This window comes from Fukomys damarensis, unplaced genomic scaffold (genome assembly GCF_012274545.1).
Source record: "Fukomys damarensis isolate Sample0158 unplaced genomic scaffold, DMR_v1.0_HiC HiC_scaffold_22, whole genome shotgun sequence".
Lineage (NCBI taxonomy): Eukaryota > Metazoa > Chordata > Mammalia > Rodentia > Bathyergidae > Fukomys > Fukomys damarensis.
This window is the reverse complement of record NW_022900934.1, coordinates 7,850,251-7,866,070: the sequence shown is the minus strand read 5'-3', so window position 1 is coordinate 7,866,070 and position 15,820 is coordinate 7,850,251. Positions and strand designations below refer to the sequence as shown.

The following is a 15,820-nucleotide window of genomic DNA, read 5'->3' as shown; positions in this document are numbered from 1 at the left end:
CCACAGCAGGAGATGGGAACTGAACTGGCGGAAGGCCTTGTGTGCTGAGTGAAAACGGAAAGGGGGGAAAGCGTGTGGTTAGTCTCCCCGCGGTAGCTGAGGGAACCTTTGGTGATTGGCCTGAGGCTTAGGGCAGAGTAGACAGGATTGCATAGTAAGTCAAGAAGGAAAAATGATCTCAAAATAATGGGATAATTTACATATACTTTTTTAAAACTGCCATTTAGGGTTGGAATACACACCGTGGGACACCTGGCCGACCGTGGGTGCTCAGTAACATTTGTGGAAGAATGAACTATGCAGAGGGAAATAACAGCCTCGACCCACGGGCAGAGCCATAGCAGAGTTCTGTACTCAGGTCAGCAAAACACTTTCTAAAACAGATTACAAAACTGAAGCATTTGCAAGAGCGGAATAAATGATAGGAGCAGCATTATATTATTGTGTCCATGTTAGAAAAATTGAATAATGAAGTGTGTTTTTTAAGATGGATTACATGAATATTGAGCCACCGGAAATATGGTTATCACATCTAAAGAAAGATCCTAATTTCATAATAAAGCTTTGCATGTTGCCTTTATTCACTCATTTGATTCTAAACCCTTTTTGGAGCAAGACATTAATTAAAAATATTTCATGCAACAAAGCTTTGTTAGGCAATTTTGTGCCAAATACCCTGCTAAGAATGGGGGATTTAACAAAAATAATAATATCTAGTTCCTCTTGTTTCCATAATTTTAATATAACTTTAATTTCCATAATGATTACCAGCTCTGTAACTTACTTGCTACGTGATCTTGTGCAAGTTAATGTCTTGTGCTTTTTCCTCCACATCTCTTTGTTTTAATGTGTGTGTATATATGTGTGTGCACATGTGTGTGTCTGTGTGTGTGTTCACAAGTCTGTAATAACTTATTATGGGAATTTCAGACATACATAAAGGTACAGAGAACAGTATAATCGATTTCCCTTTGTATCTATAACTGGATTCAGCAATTATCAACACACGACCAAATGTAGTTTTCATCTACATGACCTCCCTTTGCCCTTTGTCCCTCAGCTATTGGATTCTTTTGAAATTAATGCCAGATACCCTGTTATTTTCACCTGTCAGTGAGTCCTTAGGTAGCCCTACAGTTGAACATAACCATGACACATCGCCACATGAATCTTAATTGTTTAATTTTATGAACTATCCAGTGTTCAAATTTTCCTGATCATATCGTGCATATTTTCTTCTTAGATTTTTTTTTTCAAATCAAGATCCAGAGTCCCTGTGCTGTATTTGATTGACGTCTTGAATCTTTTTAAATATCTCAGTTCACATCTTTCTTCCCACATCCCACCCTTGCTATGTATTTGTTAAAGAAATCTGATTAGTCTGTAAAAATATCATTCTAGATTTTGTTGTTTGCACTCTTTAGTATCAAATGATACATTACTTTGTTTTTTGTTTTGTTTTCTTTTGTTTTCATAAATCAGATCAAGTCCCCTTTCCCTCTTAAGGGCAGGTCTTGGCGATGCCGTGTGCTTCTTGTATGTCCCCTGGGGAGGCAGAGAACGCCAGGTCTCTGCTTTTGAGACATCATGATTGGCCAGGGGGCTGAGTGCTCTCTGCACCATGCATTATTCAGAGCTCTGTAGCAGCTTTTCTCCTCCCGCGCTCTCTCAGCCCTTGACCCGTATAGCCATGAACCTGAAAAGTGGTACATCTACGCTTCTCCATGTGTTACCTGCAACTCTTCAGAGCTGGAAACTTTCTGTGAGCTTTTCCATGGTTACTCTGAGCCAGAGCTCACACTGGACTGGCAGGAAAACTGCTTGGTTTCTCCCCTTTATTAACCACGGTTTCACAAAGGTAACCAAAACTTCTCTTTGTTTTGATTGGTTTTAGTATTATTATGAATGCATTTTTAACACAATTGTCTTTCAGAATCTTGTCCTCCCTCCCTTCCTCCCCTTCCCTCTTTTTCCTTTTCCCCCTCTTTGTCCTTCCTCTCTTCTCTTCACACACTCTTTTTATCTTTGGCTAAGGGGAACTCCTTTAAGCTGGCCCTTGAGGCCTTCTGACGTGATTGTAGGAGTCTCACAGCTGTCTTGGTTTTGGTGCGCAGGATTCTCCTTGCTCACCCTTTGAACCTGCCTCAGACCCGGGTCTGCCGTTTCTCCCCAGAGCCCAAGTTCTTGGAGAAAAACATGTGCTGAAAGTACTCTGGTGTGGAGGTGACTTAGTGCTTCATGGCTGGTCTTCATCTCTTCACTTCTCACTGGTCAGAGATAGAAAATATTCTGTTTTTATAACAACAGAAAACAACATGAGTATCTACTGTGAATAATTTACTGTTGCAAAATTTTTGCTTTATTTCCTTGATTTTGCATTTAAATCTGTTTACCTTTATGCTAAAAAAAACTTGGTTCCTCATAATGTTAATATAATTACCTATTTGCTTTAATTTTCCAACTTTGAATGTGACTGACAAATAAAAACTGCACGCGTTCAGAGTTTACAGCATGATGTTTTGATATATGAATATTCTTTTTTTTTTTTGGTACCGGGGATTGAACTTGGGTCCTCGCACTTGCAAGGCAGGCCACCGAACTGCTAAGCTAAATCCCCGGCCCTGATATATGTATATTCTGTGACATGATCACCACAGCCAAGCTAATTAACACATCTACCATCTCACATTGTTACCTTTGTGTGAGTGTGTGTGCGCGTGTGTGTGTGTTGAAAACACTTGGGATCACCACTTAGCAAATTCCAGTACACAAATCCATCATTATCAAGTCTGGTCACTGTGCTGTACATCAAGTCCTGAGTGTTTGTGCTTTCATTTTAATCTTATTTATCCATATTTGTGCATGGGGTTGACAATATGAATGTGCACATATACATGTGCATCAGGACAATGGTACCACTGTTATCACTTGCATATCTGTAATTACTCACACGCATAAATACGCATGGGTGTGAGAAGATGATTACCAATATTGTACTTGAAAGATTTGGGCTTTTCTGCTGGATCCCACTGAGGACATAGAGAGTGAAATTCCTGGGCTTTTATGTCACTTAAACATTTTCTCTCCATGAAGTTAAGCCACTGATCAATATCTATTTGGTTGATTTGTTTTATTGTAGTTTTGTTTTATGGATTGATTGGGTTTTTAAAAGAGTTTGGTTCGTTTTTGTTGTGTAACTGTGAAACTCAGTCACATATTCAGAGAAGTTAAGCATATGTTCCTGCCTCGTGACCGGTCTTCTCCTGAGACCTATAGACAGCCTTTTAATTTTAATCTGTTTTGTCTTTCCATTGATTATTTATAAAATAAGCAAACATTTAGCTCTACTTGTATAATGCCTATTTTGGGGATAAAATATCGATACTACACGACTCTTCTAGACCTGGCTTTTTTCACTTCACAGTATAATCCGGAAATCACTCTACAGAAACACAGCAAGTTACTCCTTGTTCTTCATTGCAGCATAGTACTCCATGGTATGGACTTTGCATTGCTTACTAAAGCAGTTGTCTACCAGTCATCTGGTGTTTTGAGCCTTTGGGTGGGGGCTAATGTGTGTTCAGATTCCTAGAAGACGGCAATAAATGAGGCCACAGTTTACATGCATAGCTGTTTGTGTTCCACACTGCTAAATTTTATATACCATTTTGTTTTCTAATCAGCAGTGCATAAACATGCTCCTTTCCCCACAGCAGCATGGGGGATTTTTCCTGCCAACCTAATCAGTAAACCATAGTATCCACTTTCCCACAAAATGTCAGCTTGCCGGAGTAACTCCAACAAATTACAAATCTTACCCAACACCAGACTACATGCAGGATGGAAAAATAAAGCCAGGAGCAACAAAGACACTGTGTGCTCTTCTCGAGTGTTTGCAATGCATCAGATGAAGCTTCCAAAAGGGAATCTTCTTCGTTGCCTGGGAATGTTTCCATGTCAGAATAAGATGAATGTTAACAACATGTACAACACAACATCAGTTCTGGGGAAGCCAAGCCTGCAGCTTCATGGTTTGTTTATTCTCGTTAGGCACCTGCAGTGAGAATCTATGCAGCTCAACTCCCATTCTGTAGCTGCCCCTGCTCCATACATTTAAACAATTATTATTATTATTAGTAGTAGTAGTAGTAGTACTGCGGATCCAACTCAGGACTTCGTGCTTGTGAGGCAGGCAGCGGCGCCACTGAGCTAAATCCCCAGCCCGCTGCTGCATACGTTCTTGAAGTCCAGGTTTGTCTATGACAAGCAACCCAACAGGTGTGTTCTAGTAAGAGCATGAGAATGTTTTGTGTCCAAGGAGACTTGTTGGAAGGGACCCTCTCAAGGTGAGAGGAGTGGAGTCATAGATCATCTATTATTGATTCTGTCTGCATGTTTTTATTACGAGGCAAGCTTGAGCACTTTATCTGATGCTTAAAGTCTATTTGCATTTTTTTCTGTGAACCATCTGTTCAATTTCCAGTGCTTATTTTTCTAACAGGATTGTTAACTTTTTAAAAAGGGTCCCTCCTGTCTAAAGGGTATTAATCTATTAGTTTAGTTTGCATATATTTTCTGTTCTGTAATTTATATTTTACTTTGGTGATTGTGCAAACATTTATTTTAAGTAGTCAAAATCACCATTGCTCCCTTTTTTGCAACGGAATTTTGAATTGTATGTAGAAAAATATCCTGCCTCCTCAAGCTATAGAATGGTTTTTCAATGTTTTCTTTTAACATTAGTATCGCTTCTTTTTTTAAACATGTAAATCTTTGACTATTTGGAAATTATTATGGTGTAGGGTGTAAGGATTATGTCTAATTTCATCATTTTTTGCATATGGCAGTCCAGGTATTTCAACACCACTTATTAAAATGTCCAACTTTACCCAGTGGAGTTATAATTCTGAAAATTTTGCACATTGATGTGCCTATATAATTCTACCTGTTTTTGGGTTCCTCATCCGATCCATTTTTCTGTATATCCATCCATTCAGTAATATAATGTCATTTACTGTAGAAGCTTCGTGTGTACTTTAATGTCTGCAGGGAGTAGCGATTCTCTATTCCGCTGTTATTCTTCCTTTTGAGGGTTTTCTTGAGTACTTTTGATTTTAAGCTCTGCCAAATGAATTTTACAATAAACTTGTCTAGCTCTAGAAAATGCTCCTGTATTTGGACATATTTTGGATTTGGATGATATTACATTTATAAATTAAATTACAGAGCATGATACCTATCTTTATATGATTCTCTCTTTCTTTTTGTCCAAGTTAATTTCATGTCCCTTTGGAGTATTTTATAGTTTTTTTATGATTCCTGAACATTTCTTGTTAAATTTATACCTATGTCTTCTATTCATTCATTCATTCATTTTTATTTCCTTCTCTTCCACTGTATCTTCTGGAGTTTATCATTTTTATATTGTATATGAAAAGGCCATTGGTTTTAGTATATTGATTTTATACTTGCCACTTTATTAGATTATCTCAATGTTTATAGAAATTTTCTATCGATTTGTTTATATATTTCATAATTTTGTTGAGTGTATTACATAAATTATATAAATAAATAAAATGTTTAGAGCAGGGGCTGAAATGCAACAAACCCCTAATCAATATTGCACAGTCATTTGAAGAAAGATATATAGTGTGTACCTGTGTACATATATATATGTTCATGTGTTTGAAAAAGTAAGTGTTCTAGAGTTAAGAAAGCCTTTCTAATATTTTTTTTTTCAGCTTTGAGTTTATTGGTACATTTTAGGGATACAGTACAGTTACATTCATTGTTGGGATCTTGTGCCTCTACATGACAAGTCTTGATTCTCATTTTTTCCCCTTACCTCTGCCCTCCCTTCACCCCCTCCTTTCTAATATTAAGCATTCATACAACTTCAATTTGGAATCATGTGTGTATTATAAAATCACTTTCTAAAGATACTGGCATTTACAAAACTAGTTATGTGTTTTCTTCATAATTTGCCTCATAGCATCATATATATAATATATTATATAATATATATAAAATGCAAGTGGCTTAAACAGAGAAGCATTTTTCAGATATGTGTTAAAATAGAGATATTATTAATTTTAAAAATAACTAACATGAAAGTCTGTTCTCTGAGTGCTTTATATCCAGTATTTTGGGAAAGATTAATGAATGTATTCTTCAGGCAGAGTCCTATTCTTGCTGTCAGAAAGTTGGCAAGCTTACTTTAAAAACTGTCTGGTGTGGGTTTTATAACCACTCTTAATTACCAATAGATTGTAAACTATACAGAGGTGGAATCTTTGGTCTTATTCACTTCTCTATAAATATTTGTAGAATTAATTAATTGGTTCAGTTATTGGTTTTTTGCACTTCTTTCCTGCTCTGCTCTGTGGGTGAAACAGGGCTTGTCACTTGTGTTCCACTACTGTGTTGATGGTTGGTGAGAATTCTATGATTCACTGAAAGATGGGGCAGAGTTGGAAAAACCTTGGGTCACTTCCAGAAGATGGATTTTAAACAATGAAGAAGGCCATTGGTTATTGTTACTTGCATTTTAAGAGCTTGTTCCTCTTAGAGAAGCAGGGATATTTGCCTTTAATATGGGACCATGTCCTTGCTCACATTTTCCCCTCATTTCTGGAATTTTCCTTGGAGATTAATTTGAGTCACGAGTTCTGAAATGCCTGCAGAGAGTAGTGCTGATGCCACAGCAGCATGATTAAAAATTTAGAAGTGTGAGGCTCAATCCAGCTAGGGTAGGTTTGGCTTTAGTTAGATCTACAACTTACATAACCAGCAACAACCGTCTATAATTAGAAAGGCCCACTTTTGGAATTAATAGTTGAAATTATTGTAAGTGGTGCTTTGTGGGCTTACTTTTGGTGTCCTTATAATTAAGTATATGAAGGCAGCTTGCTTATGCCTTTCCAAGAGTCACGAAGTCCCTTCCAAAAAAATAAGGTCACTTGATAACACGATTCTCTTATGTTTCACTTTGTTAACTGACATAGTTTGTAAGTTTCGAAGCGCCATCTGCATTCTATAATGAGAGCAGGATATTTTTCTTCCAAACATTTGACAAATTAAAGGTCCCAATATCTCAAACATAACTTTTCACAGCATGTGCATATCATTACAAGGCAGCTGTATGCAATTTAAGACAAGGATGGTCCTTTAGTAGGGAAGTACAAGATTAAAAGAAAAAACAAGACACTAGGCTTGGGGTAATTAGCTATATATAGTGCAGCATAGTCTGTAACAATTGGCCTTTTAGAGCCAAAAAGTTTAGCAGTAAATGTAGTGGATACAGTGTAGCATGGCCTCCCAATAGAACATCATATGTACATTAACCGTCATTGCAGAGTAACAGTTAATAACATGAGAAAAATTCATGGTACATTAGTAAGGAAAAAGGTAAGTTAAAAACAACTTCCATTTACCTATTTAATTCACCTTGTATCTGGGATTTCTTTATTCAAACCTTGTTTTAAGAGAAAGCAAGTCATTCTGATATGAAAGTATCTATTAACTGCTTTCAACAGTCACTTTTGCTTCAATATCCCTCCTTGGGTAACACCAGTGACTGTCACAGTGGCCGTATAATTGGTGCAAAGTCCATTTCTGGATGCTAGAAATAACTAAAGTGGAAGGAAATGGGAGCCAAAGCTGTCCAGTGGTTATTATAAATAATAAAAGAGGCCCCTGAGTTGACCCATTTCCGTATCCCAACAGGGTTCTCCCTCTGCTCCGTCTCTCTTGGCGTGTGTGCTTTCTTGATTCACACGCTGAAAAAGACTTTTCTGACCCCGCTTGTGTACCGGATTTGCGTCATCTACAGAGAGGGTGGGGCTTTGGACGGAAGCCAATGGCAGTAGTGGATAGGGACGAGGGGCTTGGTTCCTCTCCATTCTCCCAGGCTCCTTTTTCTCTGCAGAGCTGTGGTGAAGTGTGGGCGTTATGAACCACACTCTGGAGTTGGATTTCAAATTCTAAGTAACCTAACGCCCATGGCTTGTTTCTCTTCACTTATCTGTAAAAGTGGAGTTTAAAAGTGTGTGTTTTGATAAACAAGATGCTGCTCATTGAACCCTCAGCTACTTAGCAAGCTGAGATAGAAGGATCACAGATTCACAGCCAGCTTGGACAGTTTCATCAGACTGATTAAAAATAAAATTAAAAAAGAGGACTGGAGACGTAGGCTGGTGGTAAAGTGCTTGCTTAATGTGGGAGACTCGGAGTTCCATCCCCAGCACAGGAAAAATACAAAGAAAAATCTAAAGTCAAATTTATGTTTGAGTCTGTGGCAGGGTACAGTGTGTGAGGCCTTAGAGAAGCGCCAGTGTTCTGCTGGCTGCCATTTCCAGTTCAGCCCAGGCCCAGACCAGCACCAGCCGTGGTCGTCATGGCAACCTTCCATGGCCACCACCAGCCAATCAGTGATGGTCAGAAGGAAAGATCCTCTCTTAATATGTCATTCTTCGAAAATGATTTTCAGTGTCTGGTTTGTTTAAAAGATCATATTTAAGCTTGTCAGGCGAGTCATGGTATCTTATAACCCAGCAGTGTCCTCTGTATCTTAACACCTTCACTCCTAGACATCTAATAAGCAATGGCTATCATTACTCAATTGCTAAAATGCTAATTATGATATTGACCTCCTGTCTTACACCACTCCAACTCACAGGAAAAATACCTCTGAATTTAGGTGTTCAATTTTTCAGAGTATCGAGAATAAACTCATTAGGTTATAAGGATTTAAAATCATAAATGAGGTAATGTATTTTTTGTCTTTTATTCCTAATCCTGTACAATCTTATGTCTGTCTTCAAATATTAAGGAAAACTAATTATTATTATTATTATTATACCATATTAAGGCAGAAATTGCCTGCCCAATAGTTCTTCAGCTTTTCTTTCTTACTCAGACAACCCATGATTTTGCTGAGGAAAACAATGTACTTCTGAAAAAGTCTGTTTCCTATCATCCTCTGAAGGCTCATCATGTGAAAATTCAGGCCAGTGAGAGATACAAATGGAAGTTCCTGCTGGAACTTCCTGGGATGCACCTGAAAAAATCTTAACTCACAGGTCTCCAATAGTTCTTCAGCTTTTCTTTCTTACTCAGACAACCCATGATTTTGCTGAGGAAAACAATGTACTTCTGAAAAAGTCTGTTTCCTATCATCCTCTGAAGGCTCATCATGTGAAAATTCAGGCCAGTGAGAGATACAAATGGAAGTTCCTGCTGGAACTTCCTGGGATGCACCTGAAAAAATCTTAACTCACAGGTCTTGTTTGTTCTCTCTCTCTCTCTCTCTCTCTCTCTCTCTCTCTCTCTCTCTCTTTCCTGGCTGGAATATAGATGTAATGGTGGAAACAGTGGCAGCCATTTAGCTATTTATCAGACAGTCTTGAGAATGAAGCCATACACTGGGAGTAGCAAAACTGAAAAATAGAAGACTGAGAAATCAGTTTCCTTGACTGCTCACCTTCTGACCTCAAGCTAAATTAAAAAAAAAAAGCCATATTTTTAACCTACATATTTCTCCCTGCCTCTTTTACTCTTTCCTATACAATATATTCACTAAAAGAACTATAAGAATCTTTCTTTCTTCTCTATGTGATTGGTTAATTCTAACATTGTTTTTACATAAGAAAAAGATTTTCCTTATTCTTATAGGCAATAAGTTAGTAAATGTATGCTAAGAAACAAGATCAGCCAAAGACTGTAATAATCATTGTAAGGATGCAATGACTCAGACTATTTATAAACTGTACAATGTTTATAATGCAGTGTGTAGTTTCATTATATTAATAGTTCAGCATCCAAAGCCTGAATATTGCAGAAAAGTTATAAAGGACCTGAGTAGATTTCCTCTAGGATATTAAAGTAACATGTTATCTGCACTTAATATTTGTAAAAATCAAGCCTAAAACATGCTTCTTCCAGGGCATCATGACTTTTAAAAGCTCTTCTTCCTAAAAAAAAAAAAAGACATTTTCAAATGATAATGAAAGTGCATTTCATATTTGTCCTGAAACTAGTAATTTTCTATGGAATATATTATTAATGCATAAGAAATTTCATCTCAAACCATATATGTCTGTGAACAGCTCATATTCTTAGAAATGCATTTCTGTGCAAGTCAACAACATAAATTTATTTTCATGTCTGTTTTGTGGACTTTTCTGAGCATCTTAGGGTCCTCTCCAATTCCTTTGATATTCGTAGCTTCCAACATGGGGCCTGAGGGATATGGGCACAGGAGTCAAAGAAAACTATGTGACTAAAATCAACATCTTCAGGGAATTCTCTGCTCAATGTGCGCAGGTTGTCTTTAGAAGAGAAAGAGTTCCCTCAATACTGTATTTAGTTTGAGGGTTGCAAAAAAGGTAAGATATAATATTATTCATAAACTACTGAATTTCAAAAAGTGGACATAGATTTGTGAGACACCTATGGATTGCTAATTTTTTTTTTTTTGTGGCACAGTCCTACCTGAAGATTTTTACTGGCTATACACCTTCTTAATAAATACCCTGATAATAGCTGGGCATGGTGGTGCACGCCTGTAATACCTGCCCTTGGGAGGCTGAGGCAAGAGGGTTGCCATGAATTCCAGGCTAGCCTGGACCACATAGTGAGTTCAAGACCAGGTTGAATTACATAGTGAGACCCTGTCTCGAAAAACACAACAAAACAAAAATATCCTGATGATATAAACATAGTGTTTGTTCTCTTTAGTTCATTTAGTAATACTGATGGAGTCTAAGCACTCTTATTGGTGAAACATTTTAGCAATTAACAAGTCGCACACACATATCACGGTGCAAGGAGAAAAGCAAATCTAAAGGATTTGAAGGATTCTGTAAGTCCCAATAAGGCATTATCATGGGACAATGTCTTGTAGGAGGGTGAAGGGCGGGAAGGTAGGGTGTGGTTTCTAACACTTGATTCTGGATGCATCTAGAAAATGAGTCAAATAGAGAATGTAATCAAGGAGGGTGGGTAGGAGACTTGCCAGCAGCCAGTATGTGCTGGTCTGGACTGAGTGGAAGCCACAGGGACTTGCTTATGATGTATTAAATATTGTGTGCGTATTTCAAGAGCAAAAAAACTCATGGCAACATTTAGAAAAGGTATCATTCTTCCTGCTTTCCAAGTGAGAAAGTTGGAGCTTTGAAAGGCTGAAGAAGGTGCACACAGAGCTGGGAGTTTAGCTCAGTGGTAGGCTGCTTGCCTAGCACATGCGAGAGACTGGGTTTGATCCCCTGTACCACACACATACTCACACACACACTCACACAAGTGGTCATATAGTTGGTAAATGGCAGGCTCTGTGCTGAGTCAGTGACATCTTGAAGACTGTGCTTTTTTGTGCCGAATTACTGTGACTTCCAGGAAATGGCTGTGTAGATTTTCATGGCAGGGGTAATGGGAGAGGCCCTCAGGCTCAGGACAGGGAATATCAGCAGCTCATCTTTGGACACATTTTACTCTAGAAGGCTTGCAAGACTGGAAGGGTCTGACGTTTTATCCAACCTGCAAAGCTTCGCGCCACTGGCGGAAGACAGGAGGCTCTGGGCTCAGAAACAAAGCCTTCACTATGCCCAGTCAGCAGCAGGGGCTGCACGCCTGTGTCAGCCCCTTCTGCCTCCGAGTCCCATGTGGGGACTGCAGCGGTGAGGAGCAGGAGGGAGTTTGGCATCACGGAGGGCTCCAGGCTTCAGCAAGTCACGGCTGCAGTCCCAGTGAGGAGCTGGCCCGCACACTCATTGTGCTGGGAGATACAGCTCACTCTTGAGAGTGTCTTGTGTAAACAGAGGCTTGGAAGTGGCCTGGACATGAGCAGGAGGGCTCGCATCCTTGATGTCCATGGCGGGGTTGGCGAGGCCTGGTCAGTACCCAGGGCCCGACAGCCTCTGTGTCTTTCAGGGAGAGCAGCCATCTTTGTGAAATCAGCATTTTGGGGATCATACAGGAGTCCCGCCCTCCCCACGGGTGGCTCCCCTCTGCTTTAGAAGGAACAGGGGACTACACCAGGAGTCGGGGCACTGGGGCCAGAGTTGGGAATGCTTTGGGTTGCAAGTAAGAGACTAGCCACTCATTCACTGAAAAGAACTGATTCTGTTTCTCACATAAAGCACAGTTCTGGGCAAAGGCAGTTTGACAGTGTTGGGTCCCCAGCTTGATAGCATCAAGGCTCCAGGCAGGTCGGCTTTCTTGAAATCCTCTCAACCTTTCCTTTGCCCTTGGGTGATCCTGATTCCTTTAAGCTCCAAGTGCTCATTGGACCATTTTGAGAGCAAGGAGGAGCAGGGGAGAGTACTTCTTTTCCAGCACTGAGAAATGCAGGCTTCAGTTCATCTGGGTGGGATTTTGTGACAGGTTCCAGGTGCACAAATAGTTTTTTCTCTTCTCCCTTCTGCTCACAGCCCTGTTAACACCAAGAACTAAGATGACAGAGGAAAGTGGAACATTACCAAGGCTGGGCTGGCCCCCGTCACTGAGCAGGGTGGGGCGAACGTCATCAGGTTGCATTTCTGAGGGTCCCACAGCCCAGCATTCAGCACAGTGCAGGTTTAGAGATACTTTTTTCCTTTTAATAATATTCACCGTGTTGACAGTGATTTGCAGGATCCTAAATTCTGCATATGTTCCTACTGGAATAATCCTCTTTTTTACTCCCCTGAGACCTTGCTGGAAAAAAAAAAAAAAACACAAAAAAAAACACCTAAGCTAAGCAGGAAAAAACAGCAAACAAACAAACAAACAAAAACTCCCCATTAATCAGAAAACGCCTTTGGAAATTTCTCCTCAGGGTGTCATATATAAAGCAAGGCCCCTATCCAAATCATAACTACAACATTAGGGAATTTATTGTTAGAAATCAGAATCAGAGTCAGGATCACAGGATATTTTTCGGGGAGAATTACTTCGCACTGTTAGGTCTGTAATTATTGTAAAGGTTTTTTTCAAGGTGTGTTTTTAAATTTGCCAAGTGCAGCACACTTAGGGCATAAAGATTCTATTATAATTTATCAGAGGTCCTAAGTGCACCTTGCCAGTACTGTGTTTTGTGGGGATAGCCGTGTGTGTGTGTGCATACGGGAAACCTCAGTGGACATCAAGGCTGGAGCCTCAAGGGCAGCTTGTTCAGGTTTCTCTGAGCTTCGGGTTTCTCATCCAAGCATTGACTGAATTAATGAGAACAACAACAACAGTAATTGTTGTGGTTTTGATCTAGAATGTCCCCCAAGGGCCTTCCGCCATGTGCGGCAGGACGGAGCTTTTGGAAGGTGATTGCACCATGGGGCACTAGAGAAGGTGGGGCCTGCTCGGAAGAGGCAGGTGGGTCACCAGGGCTGTGGTGTGGAAAAGTGTCTCTCTTTCTGGGTCCTCCTCTCTCTCTGCTCCCTGGCCACCGTGATGTGAGCAGCTCTCCTCCACTCGGCGCCGCTGCTAAACTGCCTTCTGCCTTGGAACCAGAACCATCTGCCATTGACTAAACCGTGAGTGACATAAACCTCTCCTCTTTTAATTTGTGGTTGTTGGGTGTTGTGTCTCGGCAACAAGGAATGTGATTATGACAGGAATACTGGTAACAGCAATAATGATGACAATGGTATAGCATACTGGCTCATAGTTACTGAGAGGTGCTGCTCTATGCGTTTCTCATATAACTCACTCATGTAATCTTTTTCTGGGTGTATTGAAGTATAATTAGCAATCAAAACATAATGGATTTAAAGTACACAACTTGATGTGTATATATTGTGAGATTATTTCCATAATCAAACTAATCAACATATCCGTCACTTCAGTCACTATTACCTTTTTCTGCTTTCTTTTGTTCACTTTTCCCTCTTCCCTCCCTCCCTCCCTTCCTTTCTTCCTTTTCCTCTCCATTCTTCTTCTCTTCTTTGTCCTCTTCCGTCTCCTCCTCCTCCTCCTTTGCTGAGAGCATTTGAGGTGCGCTCTCTTAGCAGATTTCAAGTACACATTCGGTATCCACTAGGGTCACCGTTCTGTAACTTCAGCTCCAGAATGTACTCACCTCGCATAACTGAACCTTTATCTCCTGGGGCCATTCCCTTTGTCTCTCTCCCCTAGTCCCCCAGCAACTGCCATCTGCTCTCTGCTTCTATGAGTTTGACTATTTTAGACCCCCCACACAGGTGAGATCATGCACTATTGATCTTTCTGTGCCTGGCTTATTTCACTTAGCATGACGTCCTCCATGTTCATCCTTGTGGTCACAAATGGCAGGACTTCTTTAATTTTGAAAGCACCCATTTATCATCATTACTGTTAACAAGTACAGGGGTTTTTGAGGCTGGGATGCAGTGTTACGTGCATAGCACAGCAGTTCACACAATTTAAATATTTCAGAATATGCATGAGCCAAGCTAATGCTAATTGCTGAAAGTCAAAATGGATGGACCAACCCTGCATCAAGATCCAGCCAAAGAACTCCAGTTCCTATCGGTTATTTAATTTTAGGGGTAATGACAAGCCCGTATGAGCAAAAGATTTCCAAAGTATTTTCTCCCCCGCCAGACCTCACTGAAACACATAAGCAGCAAGGCCTCTTGTCTGGGTTCTTAATGTAGAACTGGTTATTTCTAGCTAGAACTTCACATGTTTAATTAAATATTTATACGAAATTCTTTGAAGAGCGTTTTGGGAGGAGAGCTCCAGCACCTGCCACGGCTCCAAATTGGTCCTGCTCCAGTTGGCAGTTTCCCCTTCTGGCTCGGCGCGCACAGCACCGAGCCATCCTATGTGAGGGCCCTGCGCCGCCCACCCAGAGGGGTCATGGTAGCTTTGTGCCTCCTCTTTCCGGCGGAGCTGCCAAGCCCTCCCTGATGACTTTCTCCAAAGGGGCCCAGACCCCAGCTACCATCACCCCTTCATTCACCATTCCCCAGAGAGCACCCAGAGCTGCCTCTGAGGAAAGTGCACCAGATCCCATTTCCCAGAAGCTCCACTGTTTCTCTTGGTTCCCCCTGAGCTGACTCTGTCCCTCTGTGTCATCGCCAGTGTTGCCTCTCCCTGAACGAGCCACGCTCTCTCAGCCCAAGACCCTTACCTCACATCATGCTTGCCTTACCTTTTGCCCACCTGGCCTGCTGTGCTTTTCTTACCCTTTTGCAAGACTGGGGGGCTCAGCTCAGATATTTCCTCCCAGGGTGGCCGCTCTTCCCATCCACTTAAAATCACCTTCCCCTGGTGCCTACAACAGTGCTGGAGACTAATTTACCTAAATCACACATGTTGTGCTTCTGCTGTGTGTAAACCATCCTCTCACTAGAGATGTTTAGATTTTTAATCAGAACCAGGGAGAATTAAAGAGCCTTTGGGTGGCCTCTTAAAAGAAAAGGAGTGACCGCAATGGCCAATATTAGGAATGGCGTGTTCCGCTGAAAATGACTACAGGAATCAGACAGGTTGAGGTGAACTTAATTTTTTAGAAAAGAAAAAGATGAAGATTTGCAGGAAATTCAAGAGTAGTGTCCCACTTACATAATTAAAATTCAATAAAAAACGATCTGAGCTTTTCCCACTGATCTGGCTGCTGATTTCTGACCCTTGTCATAGAGCTGACTGCGTCAGGTTCCTCCCTGTGCACTTTCCAGGTGTCCTCTTCCACTCAGCATTCAGGACCCGCCCCCCTAGGCGCTGCTGCTGATGTCATCTCCATATACAGCTGGGTGAGCCGTGCACTCAGCTTTCTGTGATTGTGACAATGGGCCTGAGAACATCCACCTGAAAGAAGGACGGTTCACAGTGACTCATGGCTTCCGAGGTCTTAGTCCATGGCTAG

At 40.7% G+C, this 15,820-nt stretch overlaps 1 protein-coding gene across 1 annotated transcript in view; it reads left to right on the top strand.

Annotated features, from left to right (window-relative positions):
• Nucleotides 1–313: 313 nt before the first annotated feature.
• The window catches only part of Dok5 (docking protein 5), a gene marked incomplete at its 5' end in the record, with an annotated part of 206,608 nt that continues 191,101 nt past the window's right edge, over nt 314–15,820 (top strand). The window contains one exon of the mRNA XM_033767084.1: nt 314–358. Within this exon, the coding sequence (XP_033622975.1) occupies nt 314–358 (45 nt within the window). The remainder of the gene's footprint in view (nt 359–15,820) is intronic.